We start from the raw sequence: 18,927 nt of genomic DNA, 5'->3' as shown, positions 1-18,927 counted from the left end.
TCATAGGTGTGGTAGTTGGAGTCGGAATAGGGATTGGTAAGAGTCGGAGAGTTGAAAGGAGCGAAAGTAGAGCAATTGGTAAATGGTTATGGTTGTGGATTTCCTTTGTAGATACTTATTTTTGTTGCACTGGGTTTTTGGTTTGGGATATTTTATTTGCACTGTAAATATTTTTTCACGAGTTATTGTGGTGTGAATAAAAACCCCACCAAAAATTGAACTGTTGCGGCTGGCCATCAAGTTATTTCTTTACGGCATACACGAACCCGTCACAGAATACATATTCCAATATAGATTTCATGGCAAAATACTATTCTGGGTTTTTTTTTTCTGAATCAACAAGATCATCTTCTTGCTAATTCAGAAAAACAAAATGCTTCAATAAATACACAACTTCAAAATGTCATAAAGTAATGTTCCACATCATTCCAACAGAGGGCGCCAAACATTTCTCCACTACTTTTCATCACATGAAATTGTTGGACATAGGTATTAAAATGCAGCTTACATTCTTATGAGAATATTTCACACATCTTTTTGGATCATATCCCATTGAAGAGATCTGTTCTGATATGTGTGGAGCAACTTTTATTTTATTTGATCTGAGCGTCGCTCATGGTTTGGGCTTTGCACACTCCCTTGCTGACGACTTCAAAAGCAGATCCCTTGTAAGTTGCAACACACTGACTGTCCGTCCGGAGGTCCGGCTGAATCTGCTCCCAAACCCTCTTTGTGGGGTTCAGCTCTTTGTCTGGTTCACCTACAATCAAGAAATCAGTTGGGTACGTTAGGAAAAACCTTTGTTCTCCACTCATCCATCTAAGTACAGGCTTTACCGGTCCAGGACTGACATCAAATGTTCTCAGATAACTCCTGGGAATTGACTCTTGGGATTCCAAGATCATGGAAACCTGGCTGTAGGGATTTGCTTCCACTCAGCCACAGGAGATCGGCCTGGCTCAGTCAAAACGAAAAATCCACCTAACGTGGTTTTACCATAGAAGTGGAAACTCAATGCATGTTCACGCATTTTCAAAAGAAAAAAGAGTATGTTGGCTCTGACTTACAAAACACGCCTATCTCTATGGAGTTCAGAGTAAATTATTATATAGGGAATGTTGGTTACATTTTCAATGTTTGCATTAATAATTCTTAACTTTGAGGGCATGTCAGTGCTACAGGAGTACCTGGGAAGCCACGGAAAACGACTCTGTCCCCTGACACTGCTCCGCTCGGAGGATCGAGGATTTCCACTTTGTTCGGTGAGCTTGCACACATGATCATAGCCTGGGACACCACTCCTCTCATCCTAACTGGCTTCAGGTTGCAGAGCAGGATTGCCATTCGGTTCTGTATCTGCATGAAGGACATGAGATAAAAATAATTTTGACAGTATTTATTGCGTGACTCATAAAAAACAGATTTATATTTCTTTGGCTGTTGTACTGTACCTGGTTCACAGGTATGAGTTTGGTTAACTCGCTGATTACAGTCCTTGGAACAGCCTCTCCAATATCAACCTGCAGCTCACAAAGACTGTTGTCTTGAAGCTGCATCGCCATGACGATACATCCAACACGCAGGTCCAGACGGGACACATCCACCTCGGCTTCATCTTCATCCGCCTGGTTTATCTCTTCTTTCCCTCCTGTGTACATCAAAGAAAGACAAGTACTCCTAAAATAACTGTAAATGAACAAAATGGATTTCGAAATGTTTGACCACTGCTGTGTTTCTTTATACTTCATGGAATGGAAATCTGCTCTAACAATCTGCTGATGTGTCGGGGAGTTTGCAGCCATTGTGGTGGCTGGAAAGCACATTGGGGATCAACATGTTTCTGGATGAATATTCCAGTAATTGAAAGGGGGAAAAAAAGGTTGGAAAACCAATTTCAGGGATGGAGGGAGAGAGGTACGTGAAAACCGGCATGTACTACTGGACTTGTAATGATAAGTCCTTCTTTCCAGCCCCTGACCTCACCTATGGGCTTGTTGTAAGTGCATACTCGGCCGCGGAAGCCCATCTCATGAAGCTCCCGTCGTACGGTTCTTACGCTGACTTTAGCCCCGGAAGCAGTGTTAAACTCGGTGGTGAGAGCTTTTACCGTGGGCAAACAACTTTCCAGCGCTACTTTCTCCAGTACTTGACGGTGCTCCTCTTTCAGCTTGTGCGGTCGTCCGCTCCGGGGCAGAGCCGTCGTGATCCCCCCACGTTTCCACCTCAGAATCACGGCGCTCACCGTGGACCGCGGCAGGTTTGTCAGGGTGGAAATCTCACGTACCGACTTATTACACATGTAGCACCCGACGATAGTTCCCCGCTGGAAGTCACTGAGCTCCCCGCGACGGCCCATTATACTGCACCAACTTGGAGATAGCGTTCTATCCTGCAGTTCCTTGTTTCTTCTTCTATGGTTTTGTTTTTTGGCAATACTTTCCATTTGGTTTATTTATCGCCCCCTGCCGGATGGAAAACGCCTATGATTTCAAGTCCTCAAAGTACTATCAATAGGGGCGGCACGGTGGCGCAGTGGGTAACGCTGTCGCCTCAAAACACGGCGGGTTTCGAGTTCGAGTCCCGCTCTCCCTTGCATTCACATCCCCGTGTCTGCGTGGGCTTTCTCCGGCTTCCTCCGACCTCCAAAAAGCATGCGCTTCAGGTTGATTGGCCGGTCCCAAATTGCCCGTAGGAGTGAGTGTGTGCATGGTTGTTTGTCCTTGTGTGTGGCTCCGCGGTGCACTGGCATCACGCCCGGAGTGTCCCCCCCACCTCACGCCCCATGCCAGCTGAGATAGGCTCCAGCTCCCCGCGACCCTCCACAGTGGATGAAGAGGCAGACAACGAAATGAAATGAAACAATCAACAGGTACTGTATTTGAACGCACCACTCATTAAAGAAAACCAGCTCTCTATTTTAAAAATGGGTTGTAACGTAATATTTAATCCAGTTTCTGTCAAAACAGTTTTCAACAAAGTGAGTAGTCCAAGAGAGTCTGAAAACAAATCACGATTCTTGCATCGGATGTCAGATGGCCTTGTTATTCACCATAAAAGCAGTCAGAGTGCTCCAGGGTTTTGTGGATGGTCAGGGTGGACACAATGTGTCCATTCAGAGCATCTTCCTCCTCTTCATCACTTTGATCTTCCCCATGCTCCAGTTTTCATCAAACAGTCCATTGAGAACTGAAGAGATTCATCTCTGTCTCATTGACCACAATGACACAGATCTAATGATTTAGAAGAAACTTCACATTTATTATGTTTTATTCTGTGTCCACCACAGAGGTGGGTAGACTGCAAACTCCAGCATGGAGTTTTTGTCTTACTCGCCCGACATACTGTATGTTCCATCAGTTGTTTTTTTTATTTTCCAATGTTTGGAGCTTTCTAATTATTAAAAAATAATAAAAATGCATTCTCTTATCATTAATAGACAGTGTTTGTAAGGAGTCAATGTGTATTAGATCACAGTGACAGCAGGTGGCACGTGCATGACAATGTCACCAATATGTAGCAGAGATACTGCATATTCAGTCATTCAAGTGGCTTTCATATCACATATGAGCAGTAGGGGTATTAAATGGAATGTACTGCACAACTGCATTTGCTATTCCAGATAATCATGTTATTGATAATTTTTTAATAAATTACTGATGACAAACACATGATTTCAAATGCTAAGAGAGGGTTTTTCACAGACCAATGAATTATGAGGTGTTACGTACACAGTTGACATTTGGTCAGAGATTGGAGTAACAGTTCATTAGTCTGCTGAGCAGGAAACTGTTTTCCACTTCCAGACGACTCCACTCAACTCAGTCACATTCACACATCACATGTTCAGAACTTACGTAAAATAATCATGTTTTATAAGTAAAAACTGATTCCAATTTCTTATAACTCATAATTGTCGATGTACCCACAAATGTTTGTCATGGTGAAAGAAATAGAGACGCTGCTGATGATACTTGCAATTCTTTTATTATACAAAATAGCAACGCTGTTATTTTGGCTGGGTATAATGTACAGTATACTGCTCCCCCTCAACACACACATACACAATACAGATGCAAGATCATAATATTATATAATTAGCCACAAACAAGCCATGTGCCATTTAAAATACTGTACTAGAGCCCTCTTTCTCCAAAGCGGTACATAAAAGACCTCCTCAAGTCACATAGTAAAGCCAGTCCTCATTCACTGGAGGAATAAAGTGCAATATAGGAATGTTTACACCAAAGAAAAAAGAAATACGAGAAGGAAAGATGAAATGCACAATAGTCTTGATGAACAAGATAATTAACTTAATTATTGTTGGGTTACACTTTATCTTTCAGCTCCATCATGTAAGAGCAAAATTCTACAGTAAAATAATTTTACTCCACTTTACTTGGAAGTGATTAAAAAGGAGCACAGTCACTGTTTAGCTTTCCTGAAGCATTTAATAAACATCAGGTAATTTGTTTTAACATTTCTGTCCCTTTGATTTATTCATACCATTGAGAACCATTACTCAAACACTGTGAAAAGACAAGAGTGAGAGATGTCCTTCCAGGTTAGTCTCACAGAAGGTGTTAATCAAACGTGATCTATCAAGCATCATTCTGACACAATTGAAGGCCTTGATGTAAACCAAGTGCACTTTGTTTTATCTGATCGTTTTTACCTCAAACCACAAAATCAGACGGTGACGGAGCGTTTGTGGGAAAATAAGAGTCAATATAAAAGCATATTCAAAGCACATTAAGCAAGAGGGTTGAGTAGTATTGTGCTGTCTTTTCACCCATATCAGTTGAAGTATGGAGGCTCAGAAGGTCCAAATTGGGATGATAAAGATCTGTATCTCTATATTGTGCTGGTGGAAATTACATCATCCTCTACCTTAGATCGACGAATAGCTAGAGGTAAAACCGGTTGTGCTTCTGAAAGTAATTTACATTCACATATGCTTCTGTAATGCTACCGCAAACTTTAATTGTGTTGAACTTGAAATGAAGAAAGATTGTGGTCAACTGCCTGCAGTATATCACATTTCCATACTGCTGTCAGAATCAACATTCTTTAGTATTAGTTTAAGGTCTCTATGGGTATCAGCTGCTACAGCCAATAACCAACAGGCTCACATACATTTAAACAAAATGGCACTCCTAAACCAACTGCTGAATAATTTGTGCCTACATTATATGAAGGATCAGACAGGGATTGTGCAGACGTGCCTGTTATATAACGGAGTCCCAGGTGGCTGCGGGACATAATGGAAACAATGACTGGAAGTGAAAAATGGCCAGTAAATTCCACTGGTTCTATTGCCTCAGCCAGTAGGTCTGTGCTTCATCAGTGTGCAAGAGTGCAGGAATGTGAGAAGAAACTGAATCACTCGACAGTCGGATCCTACCGGACTGACACAACTGGAAAAGTAGGAAAACTGCAAAAGATGATAATTGTGAGCGAACAGTCAGCCACAATAGGAAACGACCCTGTCTACATTTAAAAATACATTTTTCGTTGTGTTTTTGCACTCTGTCCACATTAAGTTAATGTTCTCCTCAACTCAAAAAACTGTTCTTTAAGTGCTTTGTGTTTATTGAGCTACTCCGTGATGTGTGTTCTCAGCAATGATGATAAAAATATGAACTCAATTCCAAATGAGGGCTTTTGTATGAGAGTCGCTTTTAGAATTCCTACTTTTCTATTATTGTTGAACGCTAATAAAACATGTGTGACAGCCGTCCTTATATGTGAGATTTTAGGAACAGATTAGCTAAGGCTAAAGAGTGTTGTACTGACATTGTACACATGTACATAATGAAGCATCCATGGAGTCAATATGAAAATGTTTCCAACAGGTGTTTTAAAGTGAAGCGTAACCAGCAGAAATTTGATTTTTGCTGACAGAGGATTAATATTTTGGGATGTTTTTCTCAAGTCTTTCAGAAAAAAAATTGTGAAACCCTCAAACCCAGATAACACAGGGCTGCATATGTGTTGCTTAAAGGGAATCTAGTCCCAGCACTTTTTGTTAGCAGTCCACAACTGTGGAACAACTGGACTCGACAGACAAACACATAGCTGCGTCCTTTTCCACTAAAGCATTCATTTTTGAGATTATTTCTTCGGTTTCATTTTATGAACAGCGTCAATGTGATTCCTGTATGCCACAGAACCCCACACTTTAAAAAAAATACTACTAATAATATTGGCACAAACAGTTGCTACATATTAAATTGGCTGACTAAACACATCTGTCTAGAGGATTTGGTAGAGACAACTGCCAGCTGTACTTAGCAGCAATTAGAAAAAGGAACATTTTCTTCTCGGCAGACAGCGGGGTGTGATCACCGGCACTCTGTGTTGTGATAACTTGTAGATCAGCAGCAGTTTCAGAAGGGCAGTGGTTGACATCACTTCAAACCTCTTGTAGAAAGCTATGATTGTCAAACGTGAGGACAAAAGGATAGAAATTGAGGTGTCAAAATTAATATCAGGGAGTTACATTTGAAATTCATAAAATACATCGCATCTATTCCAACTCTTCTAGTGCCACTGGGTGAAATGAAATTAAAGCTTCAGGTTTTGAAAGTATAATAACAGAAATTCAATGTTAAAGAATTAATTGTTGGGGACTGCTGATACACAGTATGCTCAAAACGTGCTATATCCCATCATAGGAAAAGTACCTTTGGCAGTGATCTTGTACCAAGAAATCAAAACTTTTAATTTAATGGTAATTAAAGCTGTAAACTGGTAACAAAGGAGGCCTGCTGCCCCTGTGCTCACGTCATTTCACGATGTAAGCATCGGTCGCCAGAGGAGAAAGTAGTTTATCTCTTCACGACTGTAAAGGGCTACATTGTACATAAGTCAGTTGGTTTATAGGTGTGAACAGACGACTCTGATTGCCGATCTGGTCACCATAACAACCAAACTGACATAACGGTGAGGTGTGACAGCTAGAAGACGAGTCTAGAAGTCCTGTCTTCTGGTTGCTGAAGCTGTGGTGGACCTCTGGCGGCCTTTGCTCACTCCGTTCTGCTCTTTGTCTTCTTTTCCTGGTGATATCTTTTTTTGAAAGTTCTGCTTGGCTCAGGATTTGGACACCTGGTATTCTGGCTCAGTAGACACGTCGACTTCAGACACGCCGATCTCCACGCCTGTGATGATGGACGTCTCTGAATCACTGCTGAGTGGAGGTTGGTGCTCACCTGAGAGGGGAGAAGGGCAAGATATTCATTACATGACATGTCTTTTGTTTAAAGTAGTTTTTTTTAAAAATTATTCTGCCTTCTGGCTCTTTCGCTGCTAAGCGCATCAATATGTTCACGACCTACGTTGGTGGTGGTGTTGTTCCATGCTGAGCAGGTTGTATTTGGTGAATTTTTATGAGCCTGTCAAATGAAAACAGCTGCCTGCTGCGGCTGGAGGTCTGGCTGTGAGGAAACTGAGGCTGAATCAAAATAGTACAGTTGTGGGCTGAACAGTAAAATTTAGGCTAACTACCAAGGGGCCCCCCGTGCTTTGTCACACTGCTGTGACAAGAATCATGTAATATGTTGTCATAAATGTGTGGGAAAAAAATCCAAAAGACTGTAATAAGCAAGCTCCCCTTTCTCCACATGTCTAAACAAACAAGTAAGCAGTGACAAAATCAGGGCTTTTTGTTTGCACCCTGGTGGCTGCACACATCCCACACATATCTGACTGAATAGTTTTAATCTTGCAATACCATAATGAGAATTTCTCACTATTCAACCACCTGAGCTGCAGTCCATCACTACCAAACCACAGCAGCAGAAATCCTGACAGCTCAGTTTGCTCGTCTGGCACTATCTAAACGTCTTGTAGCTCAAAGGTCTTATGACAGGACTGACTGCATCCGGTTTACATTTTAATCAGTACCAAGATTTAAAAAAAATAAATTTTGCTCTGGATGAGACAATCTGTTTGCCAAGAACACAAGAGTAAACTCTTTTTGCATCCAAGTATTTAGATTTAGTAGTTACCATAAAACTTAAGAAGCTATACATATTCTTTTATTTCATTGATTTTTCCCATCAATAGCCCAAGTTGAATTTCCATTTTTCACTACAAAATAGCAAATCTTGTATTTTTTCCAAACAGTTAGAAAGATGTTTTTCTATTGTTGCTTTTTGTCTTTTCGCTGAAAGTGCTGAATGCTAGATAAAACTCTTCACCAGTTTGTTCATTCAACCACAGGTAGGACTGGTGTTATAAATACATGTGACTTCCTGCTTCTATATCTTCGGCAACATCGCTGTTCTCACAGTCTTTTCAGCATCATATGCTAAAGTCAAAAGCAAGTAGACCTAATCAGTCATCACATAAAACAGCAGCCGTCAGGTATTTGAACAAGGTCAACTTTCCAACACTGCAAATATTTGATCGTTTTTAGGTTAGGTTTAAGTTTGTATAAAGGGAAAGGATGATCCTAACGTCAGAGCTTTGATCAGGTGGCTGCGGGTCTTAAACCTCAGAATAAACTATTCAACCCTGAAATGACAAACTCACCAAAGGGTTATACAAGAAGAAACAGCACATTTTTAAAAATACAGTATGATCCCTCTGGGAAATTCTCTAGAGGCCAAGCAGACAGAAACAATTTCTTCTTATTGCAGATGTTTATGCTGGCCCACACATTTTTTTTAAAGAACAGGTTCCCATGTTAGTAATATGTCAAAAAGTCAGCTCATTAACTCCATGCTGTGAAAGTACAACATCTACTCACTGGTAGCGAGGATGTGGCTCTGAGTTTCCGTCTCTGAGTTAGGTAGGAGATGCTGGAGGCCTACCGCTCTTCCCGCTGGATCCAGAGCCTCAGAGCTCTCTGCGTTAACTGTGATTTCACTTGCCCCACTGATGGGGTTGGTGGGCTGACCCCCCACGGACATCTCGTAGTCTGGAGGAATCTCATCTGAACAGTCTGCATTAAGCTGGAACATGGAAAAGCTATCTTAAGAGGACTGATAAGCATATGATGAATGTTTAGATTTTTTATCCTGATCAGATTAACATTATTTTTTTTTAATATGCATGGAAATAAAGGATCTTACTGGGATTCCCAAAGCTTTGAGGATGTTCATTTTACACATAGGGCACGTCCGGTGGTCTTGTAGCCAGGGATCAACACAGTTCTTATGGAATACATGTCTAAAAAAATAAATACGCAGAAAACAAATAATAAAATAGCTGCAAACAAATCCCAGGGGAAATTAAATTGGTAAGACTCTACAGGAGGTAGAGTCTTACAGTTAGAGTTCAGTATGTTCAAAAAAGATCACGTGCAAAACCGTACCTGCATGGTAAAATCCTTACAACATCATTCGGTTTATAGCCTTCAATGCAAACTGCACAATTGTCAAAGTCAGACTCTGTCTCCTAAAACACAGAAGACCAGTGGACAAATAGAACAGTGTAAATCTTTATACAGTACATTGATAGAGCCGCTGCTGTTTGTGGCGTGGGACCATCATGTACCTTGTCTCCTTTCTTAATGGTGTGTACTTGTAGCTTACTGATTGCTTTTTTGGCAGCATCTCCCAAACGTCTCTGCAGTCATAAAAAAACAAAAACAAAACTTGATTACTGTCCTCAGTCAATTTTTAATACTGGTCAAAAACATGAGTGATATGCAGATATCTCATTGATCTGTTCAAATACAGACGATTCTGTAGATTTAAATAAACCCAACGCAAGGCAACAAGCAACTCAGGCAGAACCTTCATCACCTAATGTTATGCAAACCGATGAGACCAGGTAAACAGCCTACAAATGGATCCAGAGTACACACAGTGAGCTAGTTACTTTAACTTTCACGCTGTTTGTATGGGTGAAGTATAGTAAGGAAGATACAGTATTAAAGATGAGACCGAAACTGCCTGGAAATATCTTTTTAGATATATTGATTTCCTGCAGACTAAAAAACCATCCCAGTGTGTCTTGTAAACAAGGGCGACAACATATTGGACAAATTCATAATTGTCTCTTAATAGAGAATGTGTAAATGATGGATGTTTTTGTCACTGTGACAAGAAAACGGACATTTGATCCATTTCAATAACGCATATGTTTGTTGGCTTTAAAGGAAATTGATATTTGCAGAACAAAAGGCATCAGTTTAACAGACTGGTTAGGCAAACATAAGAGTTATTAAACACACCAACTCATTTTAACTGCTGAACCCTGGGAGTAAATTGAGAGCAGATTTGTTCAATATGACTGAACATAAATGAACATAATTTGAAGGAGAGAACACAAACAATGGTCGTCACGACACCGGCCCCTATCATAACAGGAATGGATTCGTAGACGTCACAAGAGCGTCAGAAACAGCCATTCATAATAAAGCCATAGCAATAAAGAGTATTTACACTGTGGGTTCAAACGGGCCAGACAGTGCAGCGGGTTGATGGTTCACTGGTTTGCCTCATCACTGTTCTGCCAGCTGTCAGCCCATGTCTGACCTTACCGCCTGACAGAGCACACAGCAGGTGGAAAAATGCGAGCTTCAACCGAACGGGTTAGAATACAGCATCATGAAACAGTCAGTATCCATCCTACAGCAGAAAAGCCTCACCGGATACTTAAGGTGTACATTTTCATACCTGGTTGCGGTCTCGTGCATTTGCATAGCGGAATCTCTGGATGTAGTAAAAGACGAGCCAGGCAAGGGAGATGATCATGAGAACTATGAAGGAGATGGAGACGAACACCACCGACGTTCTGCTGACGTACTTCTGTAGGTTGCGGGTTCCTATGGTGATGTGCACTGTGATCATGACGTGCTTGTCCAGCAAGGTCGCAATCTCACGACCTTTAGCCTCTGGGATCATGATGGCCACAACATCGCCCGTACCTGCACACAAAACAGCAGTCAGACATTAACAGCTGACCGACCTTAGAAAAACACCTCACAGAAAAGGCACACGGAGGAGATGGATTTAAGATTATTTGAATGTCTTCAAACAATTATGAAGTTAAAAACATGAAATCAGATTTTAAGGAGTAATATTTGTTCTCCCACAAGTAGTTATTGTGGGAGAACAGCTTTGAAACAGCATTCATTGAAATTTAGTTTACAGAAAGATTACCAAAAGCTAAATAAATTGGAAAATGATATGAATTAACAGATGTTTGTAAAACTGTATACAGTATGTTTATCTGAATTCTGCAGCTGCAATAATTAATAAATAAAGGAAAATTTGGCTGCAACTTTTTTGATAATTATTATTTGGTTCCAGAACATTTTTATTTCCTGATGTTCATTCCAGACATTTTATTTGGTAAAATCATCAATTAAATCAACTAAACAAAACAAAAGAAAGTAATGGTTGAATACAAGACTAATTTCCTGCATCTATATACTAAAGCAACAGGTTATTACTCCAACATTTGTGCGAATTCAGTTTATCAAACTAAACTAAAAGTTTCTCACACTGATGACAAAATACTATTACTGCAGTGCATAAAGCATTTGGTGCTGAATAAAATTAACAGGGATATGTTCAAATGTTCCATCTACAAAAAAAAGGAATTCAAACCTCCAATCCCAAAAGAATTGCCCTTTTATTTTTATTTTGACTCTCATGATTACTCATTTAAACCATAGGAGTCAAGATAGTGATCAACATATTACCTTTTTGGAAGTCAGTCATCACTGGCCTATAAAAGTCCGGAACAGACATGGATTTAAAATAACTTGATGGGAACAAAGTGACATAAGTCCACAAAGCAGTAATTCTAGTTTAGAGATGATGTGTCTAGTTGATCATTTTCGTTTGACAGTCTGCAACAAAGACAAAACGGCGTAGAAGCAACACTGCTTCTTTTTACTTTATGACTGTATTAAAGAGCATGAATGATAGTGTCCAGACATAATGAGGGAGGCTTTACTCTCTAAGTCACACTATAGCAGGTTGGTAATTCCAAGAACTACAACAACAGTCAGTTACATCTACTTCCTTCTGCCGCCTGCTTTTGGCCTCACGGAGTGACACCAGGTCCCTGCGGTGCATTCTGTCTTCTAACAGTAACCAAAAACAGTAGGTATGATTCAACCTGCCATCACCACAGCATCATCTGTGCAGCATGCCAGACACACAAAGCTGTAACAATCTACAGGCACTGTCAAAACATCTGTACAGCATTTTCTGTGTTGAACTATGGACAGAAAAAAAGTATGTTTTTGTGTCTTTTCAGGGGACTGAAAAGTTTTAAGTAAAAAATATTTTCAAGGAGTTACTGCAAGAATTGATTGCTTGTCATGCTCCCAAATCAGTATGTAATAGTATTGTTCTGTATCTGCAGCTGCTGTATTTTATATGACTAGGCGTGTGAAGCCACAATGAAATCCTGTCTTGGAATTGCATTATTTCCATGCATATGCAGAAGTTATTTAAAATCAAACAAACACCTGCAGTTATTGAACAAAATGAATATGATTAATGTAGTTGCAACAGTAAAATTATCAGTTTGAGGTAAAATTATTAACAAACAAATGCTCTTTTTCTTCATTATGGATGATGGGTATGGAAGAAATGGTTGCACAAAACTTCATGTCATCCTCTGCATAGCTTTAGCCATTCCTGACAAGAGCCACACAAAGGTGGTTTCCACTCAAACGTTAACGCTTCTTCTTTTTTTAATGATTTATTGCCTTCTTATTACCTATTATTACAGTGGCTGAATAGGTGGACTAAAAAATACAGCACCTTACTAATGAGACTCCATGTGACACAACTCATCAGTAACACAGTGTTTTTTAAACCTATATTTTCATGTATGTAACCTGAGCTGTGCACATTCTTGTCCTGGTTTTATAACGCGTGACCATATGGTGTGGGGGCCCTCAATGTCCTCTACATTTTGCATGGCTAATTGTTGTAGGTGTTTGAAGGAGAGGATAGGTTGGGCCTTGGAGGAGTGTCAGACTCCCCTGTGAGTACTGACCCAGCTCAGTAAACACACATATTCTGCTGAGAGCACTGTGTGCAAACTACGCAAAAATCTGGTATAGCAGTCCAAGAGAAAGAGGATGATCTATTGTCTTTTGTCGTTGATGCAGCTTTAATTAGAAAGGCCCTCATACGTTCATAATCCAGTGTTTCATGGGTTCTATTCTGGGCCAACACCATCCTCACACCAAGTTACACAAAATTCATTGGAATAGTTTTTGTGAAATTCTTCTGACAAACCAACCAACAAAAAGAAGACAGTAAAAACATCACCTCCTTGGTAGATAGTACTTTGTTGGGGGTGCCTCATTCACCTGTAATGCCTTCATAAAGGCCAGTTTCAGAATCAGAAGCCTTAAGGAAAGGCACCAGAAGATGTATAAGATTTCCCTAAGCCTCGAGTCTGAGCTCCCTTTTCTGTTGGCTGTGACGCAGTTAGAGCAGACAAAAATAGCTGCTGCTATAATAAGAGGGCACCGTGTGACACTGAGGATGAACTTGTTAAAAAATGTGGAAGTGGGGAGGAATGAGGAATAATCACTGAATGAGATAAAGTAGTGGACACCAGGTTTATAACACTGAGGCACAGATTAGAGCAGACTTAGCTGGTGACCTCTTTGGTATCGACCACGTACTGACCTAATCCTGACAGGTACACAAAGCAGACAACACAGTAAGGTGAGGAAAAGAGTCTCACACTTATTAACTGAAGTTGACATTTTTGAAATCTCCACTCTCGTACCTGCAGTGAAACACTTAGGGGAAGCTAGCAGCACGTTGACTGAGCTTAGCAGTAAGACTGACACCAGCTAGCCTAGTAACTGATCAAAAGGCAACTTTGACATAATCTCCTTTCACAGAGCCTGCTCAGGGCAGGGGTGTGGTGCCTCTACTACACTTCTCTGTTCTCTACAAATACTACAAAGGTGTGATGTGGGGGTTCACAGTTCTGCTTCTCAGCCAGGGCAGGATGTGACCCATAACTGGGAGCTGTAAAACACAGGTCGTAGCAGCAAGAAGCCTTTACAATTCCATCTGGAATGCCAGCAGCTAGTTGGTTTGTTAAGCAATGATCAATGAGAGTAAAATTCTGTCACACAATCTCATTATAAAATGGACTACTAATCCAAATATAGGTAGTCCTCAACATATGAACATAATTGGTTCTGAGAAGTTGTTCGTATGTCACTAAATATTAAATTTCAATCTATAATCACCATTTGAGGTCATTTAAATTCCATTACTGTTCTATATATGACAGTTCTACACTAGGCAAGTTCTGTCTTGCAGACATTGCCTTGCACACAAACTTCTCTTGCCAGGTAGCTGGCAAGAGAAGATCGGAAGATCTCTAGATCTCTAGCAGAGTCCTTCTAGTATAACTTAAGGTGACATCACAACTCACCCCGATTACTCACCCCATTACTGCTCATGCGTGTCAAGGACAGAAAGGAAAAAGTGGCAGTGGAAGGTGCAGCAGTGGTTTTGAGGGAAAAACAGATTAAAAAAACAAACAATGTGATGATTATTAAATTAGCTGTGGACAGTTTTAATAATCAAAATAATTGTGACCAGTTGACTAATCATGGCAGCCCAAAATGAAACACTGCAAGTTTTATGGTCCATTACTTGAAGTTAAAGAAAGCAACCACAACGTAAGCTCACACAACATTTCAACATTTGTAGGGCCTCCGATGACACAGAACTTGGCAGAGGTGGGTTGCAATACAATGCTGCATAGAAATGGAAAAAGTAATGAAGTCATATTCTTTTATTTCTCCTGAACATTTTAAAAGGTCATACGTGTATAATAACAGTCACACCTGCATGTAGTTTAAGCTGTGAACATCTGTGGCCAAATTATTGAGGTTTTTTCCCATGTTTAAACTTAAACGTTCGTGTTTTGTACATGTGGATCAAAGTGATACTTCCCCAGTAAATAAAAGTTGTGTTTCCAGTCTTTATGCTAAACTAAGCAACAGTAATGACCTCAGTAACATATTGTATTGTAATAATGATAGATGAAGTGATGTCAAAGCGCTTATAACTCATTTACTTCTGCACGCATCACACAGGAAAATCGACCGATGTTTGGTACAAGGATGACATTTACGCTGCTCAGCTTTAAATAATAAAGCAAGGTCTTGAGAGTTTTCTGGCTCTTAGCAGCCAAGTTGTGTTGGTTCTGGAAAGAAAGGTGTTTCATTCTATCATTGGCCCATTACATTTAAACTCAGTACCCCTAGCTCCATTGTTATCTTCCTCCTCTCTACAAGCTTTTCATTACACCTCTCCTGGCAGCTTCTTGTCTCCTAAAGTGCTGAAACTAATATTTATGTCACAGTGCAAAGCAGGGCAAGTCTTTAAAATAGACTAATGCTTTTCATGTTTCACTAAAGGTACGGCAACGTGGAAACTGGATCCTTTGCTACTCCGACAATCAAAGAAAAACACAGGATGTTTAATGGTCGACTAGTGCAGACCTTTTTGGCAGACAATCTGCCTGACCTTAGCTTGAGTACAAATAATACATTAACGGAAAAAAATCCATTGCAGACAATCTGCACTTAACAGACATGATTAATATTACAATTTAAGAAAGTTGAAACCATAAACAACCCTGTTTTAGGGTAAAATCACCTGATAAGACAAACTAGTTAGCAAAAGCCTGCCTCTGTTCACATTTACACAGCACTTAGAAAAACCACCTTTATTTGCTTTCTTGGCCCTCAAGCAATTCCTCGGACAATATTGTGAGTACAGAAACTGTATACAGAAACAAAAACAATACGCTGAAAGACCCTAAACCACTTACTACAGTTAAGATAAACAATAGTCTGGTGGTGATAATTCTCTGAGTTCATCACCAGAGTAAATTTAATGAAAACTATTAGAGCTTCTGTATAGCTTTATAGAGTACGCTTATCACAACACGCTCCTGGTGAAACATCCTGCAATAAAAGGCCTTTATGTCCTTATCAACACTTTTTGTTTGAACATCTGTTTTCTGTATAGACCCTTAAGTTGAACTGCTCTCCATTCACTGAGCCATTGTCTGGTCAGGTATGGGGTTCCGGCACGCCACACCTTTATGAAAAGTAGCTCTCATTTCCAATGGAAATACAAGTGGAAACAAAGCTCTGCTTGCTCAAGATGGTTAAGCTTTTTGTCAAAAAAATACATTTAGGTTCTTCATATTTACCTATCTGTACTCAACATCTACATATGTGGTTTTTTTCTTATTTCTCTGATGCTAGATTTGGAAAGCATCCAACCCAAAAAACATCTCACACCCTTCCTTGAGGCCTCCCTCCAGAGCTACTGATCTAAAACACATGAACACACACCGCCCAACTTCACTGTTGCTGCCGCAGTGTTTGTTCTTAGCAAATTATCCAGACTGTTCTGACAGCAATTAATTTTGTGCAAAAAAGAAGCAGAATTCAATAACATTCTGAAAGCAAAACAGTATGATCAAAAACTGTCCAAACCAGGTGAGCAACATTGCCAAAATGTTATATAATCATATTATTTATGCAGTTGTAAAGTCATAATTTAGTTAGACTCACTGAGCAATCATTTAATTTGGGCAGGATCAAAAGCCTGGAGGATAGATTTCTTCTTCCTTGTAAGAATTTTTGTCTGTACTGTTGAAATGTTAGTCCATGTTTGCCTCCAAAATTTTTATAGCATGGTTAGAATGATTACGAGTTTATTTTCCCAGTGACAGCGAGCGTTCCCTCTGGGTGTTCCAACTTCTTCCCACAATTTAAAAACATATAATGTTAGTGAATTGGTGACTCTAAATTGCTATAATAATAATCTTGTGTACATATACATATATCTACATATATGTATATTTACAGTTCGATTACTGAGAAAATAAAGATTGTGCTTTGTGGTCAACATTCATGGATTAAACAGCATGGATTAAAAAATGTCAGATTCTGTACTACTATCAATCACTGACAATGAAAGGTTAACATCCAACATACTTCTAGTCCCTCATTACTTTTAAAGAAAAGAAAATACAATTTCTTATGATCGTCATCAAAATTTTAACCTGTCTACTGTTTGTGTTTGGAGAACTTGAGTGTTCTTTTAGAAATGACTAAATGGTATTGCAGAAGTCTCAAGAATTCGGTACCTGCACCCTGTTCACAATACTTTGAATAATGTCCAGGTTTTGTCCTATCATAACACAATGGCGTAGACACAAACAAACAAACAAACAAACAAACAAACAAACAACTACAGACTGCTTTAAAGTATTAACAATTTTTCTCTTAAACTGATTCTCACTGATCAGAAAGGCTGCCAGCAGGGAATTTAAAAAAAGAAAAAAGAAAACTCATTCAGTTTGTTTCCATCACCAAGCAGCAACAGGTTCGACCCCCGCAGCCCCCCCGGACCCGTGATGGACCGTCCGCCTCCTACCTGGATGGGGCATCGTGATCGTGTCGTTGGCGTTGATGGAGCCTGTGTTGTAAATGACAACTGCAGACGCGTTGAGGTGTGCAACATTCCGGATCTTCTCTCGATACGTACAATTCCCCGCAGCCACTAACGCCACCACGGTGTCGTTGGAGGACGCGGGGGGGAACCTGACGTTCGGGTCGCACGCCTGTCTGTCCTGAGGCAGGGACGGCACCAGAACCAGACCTCTCGCTTCTTTCTTTGGCGAGTGTTCGCCATAGCGACCGCACTCGGTTTTCTCCGTCTTCACCTCCGAGGTGACGGGGTCCCGGTAGGTGATGTTGACAAAGGCGGTGTACCACTCCTCCTTCTCCGCCACCGTGAGGTCCAGACACAGCAAGTGCACGAAACAGAACGACAGCAGCCACGTCGAGAGAGCCAGACTGCGGCAAGCTCGGATGAGAGACGGTGCCATGGCGAACGTGGGGCTGGTTCGGGATGTGTTGTCAGGCTCCGGGTCTCTCCTCTCCCGCCAGGGTCCGCCTTTCACAGGGAGTTCAGGTGGAGACGTTCACCGGTCATAATAATCACCGTCACCCACCAGCAGACGCGGACGGACTGTCACAGGAGTTGATGCGCAGGAGTGGACTTCAATCACGCTCCGTGCAGGACGAGTCTGTGTTGTTACTTTGCTGTCCTCGCTCCGGATTGGTTCAACGCTCGTCAGCACGTGACCTGGGCGTGGAGGGTGGAGCCTCTGACACCCCGTGGCGTGTGGAGAAACTAACCCTAATAAATCATGTAAACACACGCACGCGTACGTGTGTGTCTGCGTGTGTGTGTTTCTGCGTGTGTGTGTGTGTGTGTGTGTGTGTGTGTGTGTGTGTGTGTGTGTGTGTAGTTATTTACTATTATATAAAATATCACTATACTATACAATAGATATATACACACACATACATATGCATACTGTATATTCATTATATATGTAAATATATGTATTTTGCGTCCTGATGTAGCCATTTAAAAGCAAAATGTGTTTTTTCGACACTTGAAAGCACTGAATTAGCACTCAAGCGGCCTTGTACTCCTTTTCGGCCTTCTTCATTGTATAATCTGATCCTGCAAAACCATAACATCATGAACGGGTGGCCAGGAGTCCATGTAGACTCCTGGCCATTGGTTCATGATGCATGCAGCGATTTGGTTTGCTTCATGAAGATCTTCATGCTCCTTGTCTACCAGAGGTAGCTCAAAACCCCTATTCAAGCAAATATTCTGGAAGGATAAATTGTGCAGTAAATACAAAAAGGAAACAAAACTCAATGGAAAAAATAACAATAATTGTTTACAAGACAAATAGCTGATGAGACATTTGATGTCAAGATACTCTACCTTCATTATACAGGGATACTTTTCTTTGGTCCCACTGGCTGACGCTGTCCGTGCAGAAAGAGCAAAAATACAAGTATGACACCAGTGGATAAACTGATTAAAAGGAGAGCTTACTTGAATAAACCTGACCATAAAAAATATT

General features: G+C 40.6%; 2 protein-coding genes across 3 annotated transcripts; both read right to left on the bottom strand.

Annotated features, from left to right (window-relative positions):
- Positions 1–298: 298 nt before the first annotated feature.
- On the bottom strand, positions 299–2,436 carry LOC137599849 (aminoacyl tRNA synthase complex-interacting multifunctional protein 1-like). The gene is made up of 4 exons (XM_068321044.1): positions 1,984–2,436; positions 1,452–1,648; positions 1,188–1,356; positions 299–760 (listed from the first exon to the last, which is right to left on the bottom strand). The coding sequence occupies exons 1-4, from the start codon at positions 2,354–2,356 to the stop codon at positions 594–596; spliced, it is 906 nt and encodes a 301-aa protein (XP_068177145.1). The 5' UTR covers positions 2,357–2,436; the 3' UTR covers positions 299–593.
- Positions 2,437–3,962: 1,526 nt separating this feature from the next.
- Positions 3,963–18,191, bottom strand: rnf150a (ring finger protein 150a). Of its 2 annotated transcripts, XR_011036884.1 has the most exons (8): positions 17,412–18,191; positions 10,626–10,876; positions 9,499–9,570; positions 9,317–9,399; positions 9,075–9,171; positions 8,750–8,954; positions 7,030–7,208; positions 3,963–6,431 (listed from the first exon to the last, which is right to left on the bottom strand). XR_011036884.1 is itself a non-coding variant. In XM_068321043.1 (7 exons), the coding sequence occupies exons 1-7, from the start codon at positions 17,863–17,865 to the stop codon at positions 7,090–7,092; spliced, it is 1,281 nt and encodes a 426-aa protein (XP_068177144.1). In that variant the 5' UTR covers positions 17,866–18,191; the 3' UTR covers positions 3,963–7,089. The 2 variants fall into 2 exon arrangements, 1 of the variants encoding a protein (XP_068177144.1); XM_068321043.1 differs by having other exon boundaries at positions 3,963–7,208.
- Positions 18,192–18,927: the final 736 nt, after the last annotated feature.

Source organism: Antennarius striatus, chromosome 8 (assembly GCF_040054535.1).
Source record: "Antennarius striatus isolate MH-2024 chromosome 8, ASM4005453v1, whole genome shotgun sequence".
In the NCBI taxonomy this organism is placed as follows: Eukaryota; Metazoa; Chordata; class Actinopteri; order Lophiiformes; family Antennariidae; genus Antennarius; species Antennarius striatus.
Note: the sequence above shows the minus strand (reverse complement) of the source record. Positions and strands in the feature narration are given on the sequence as shown.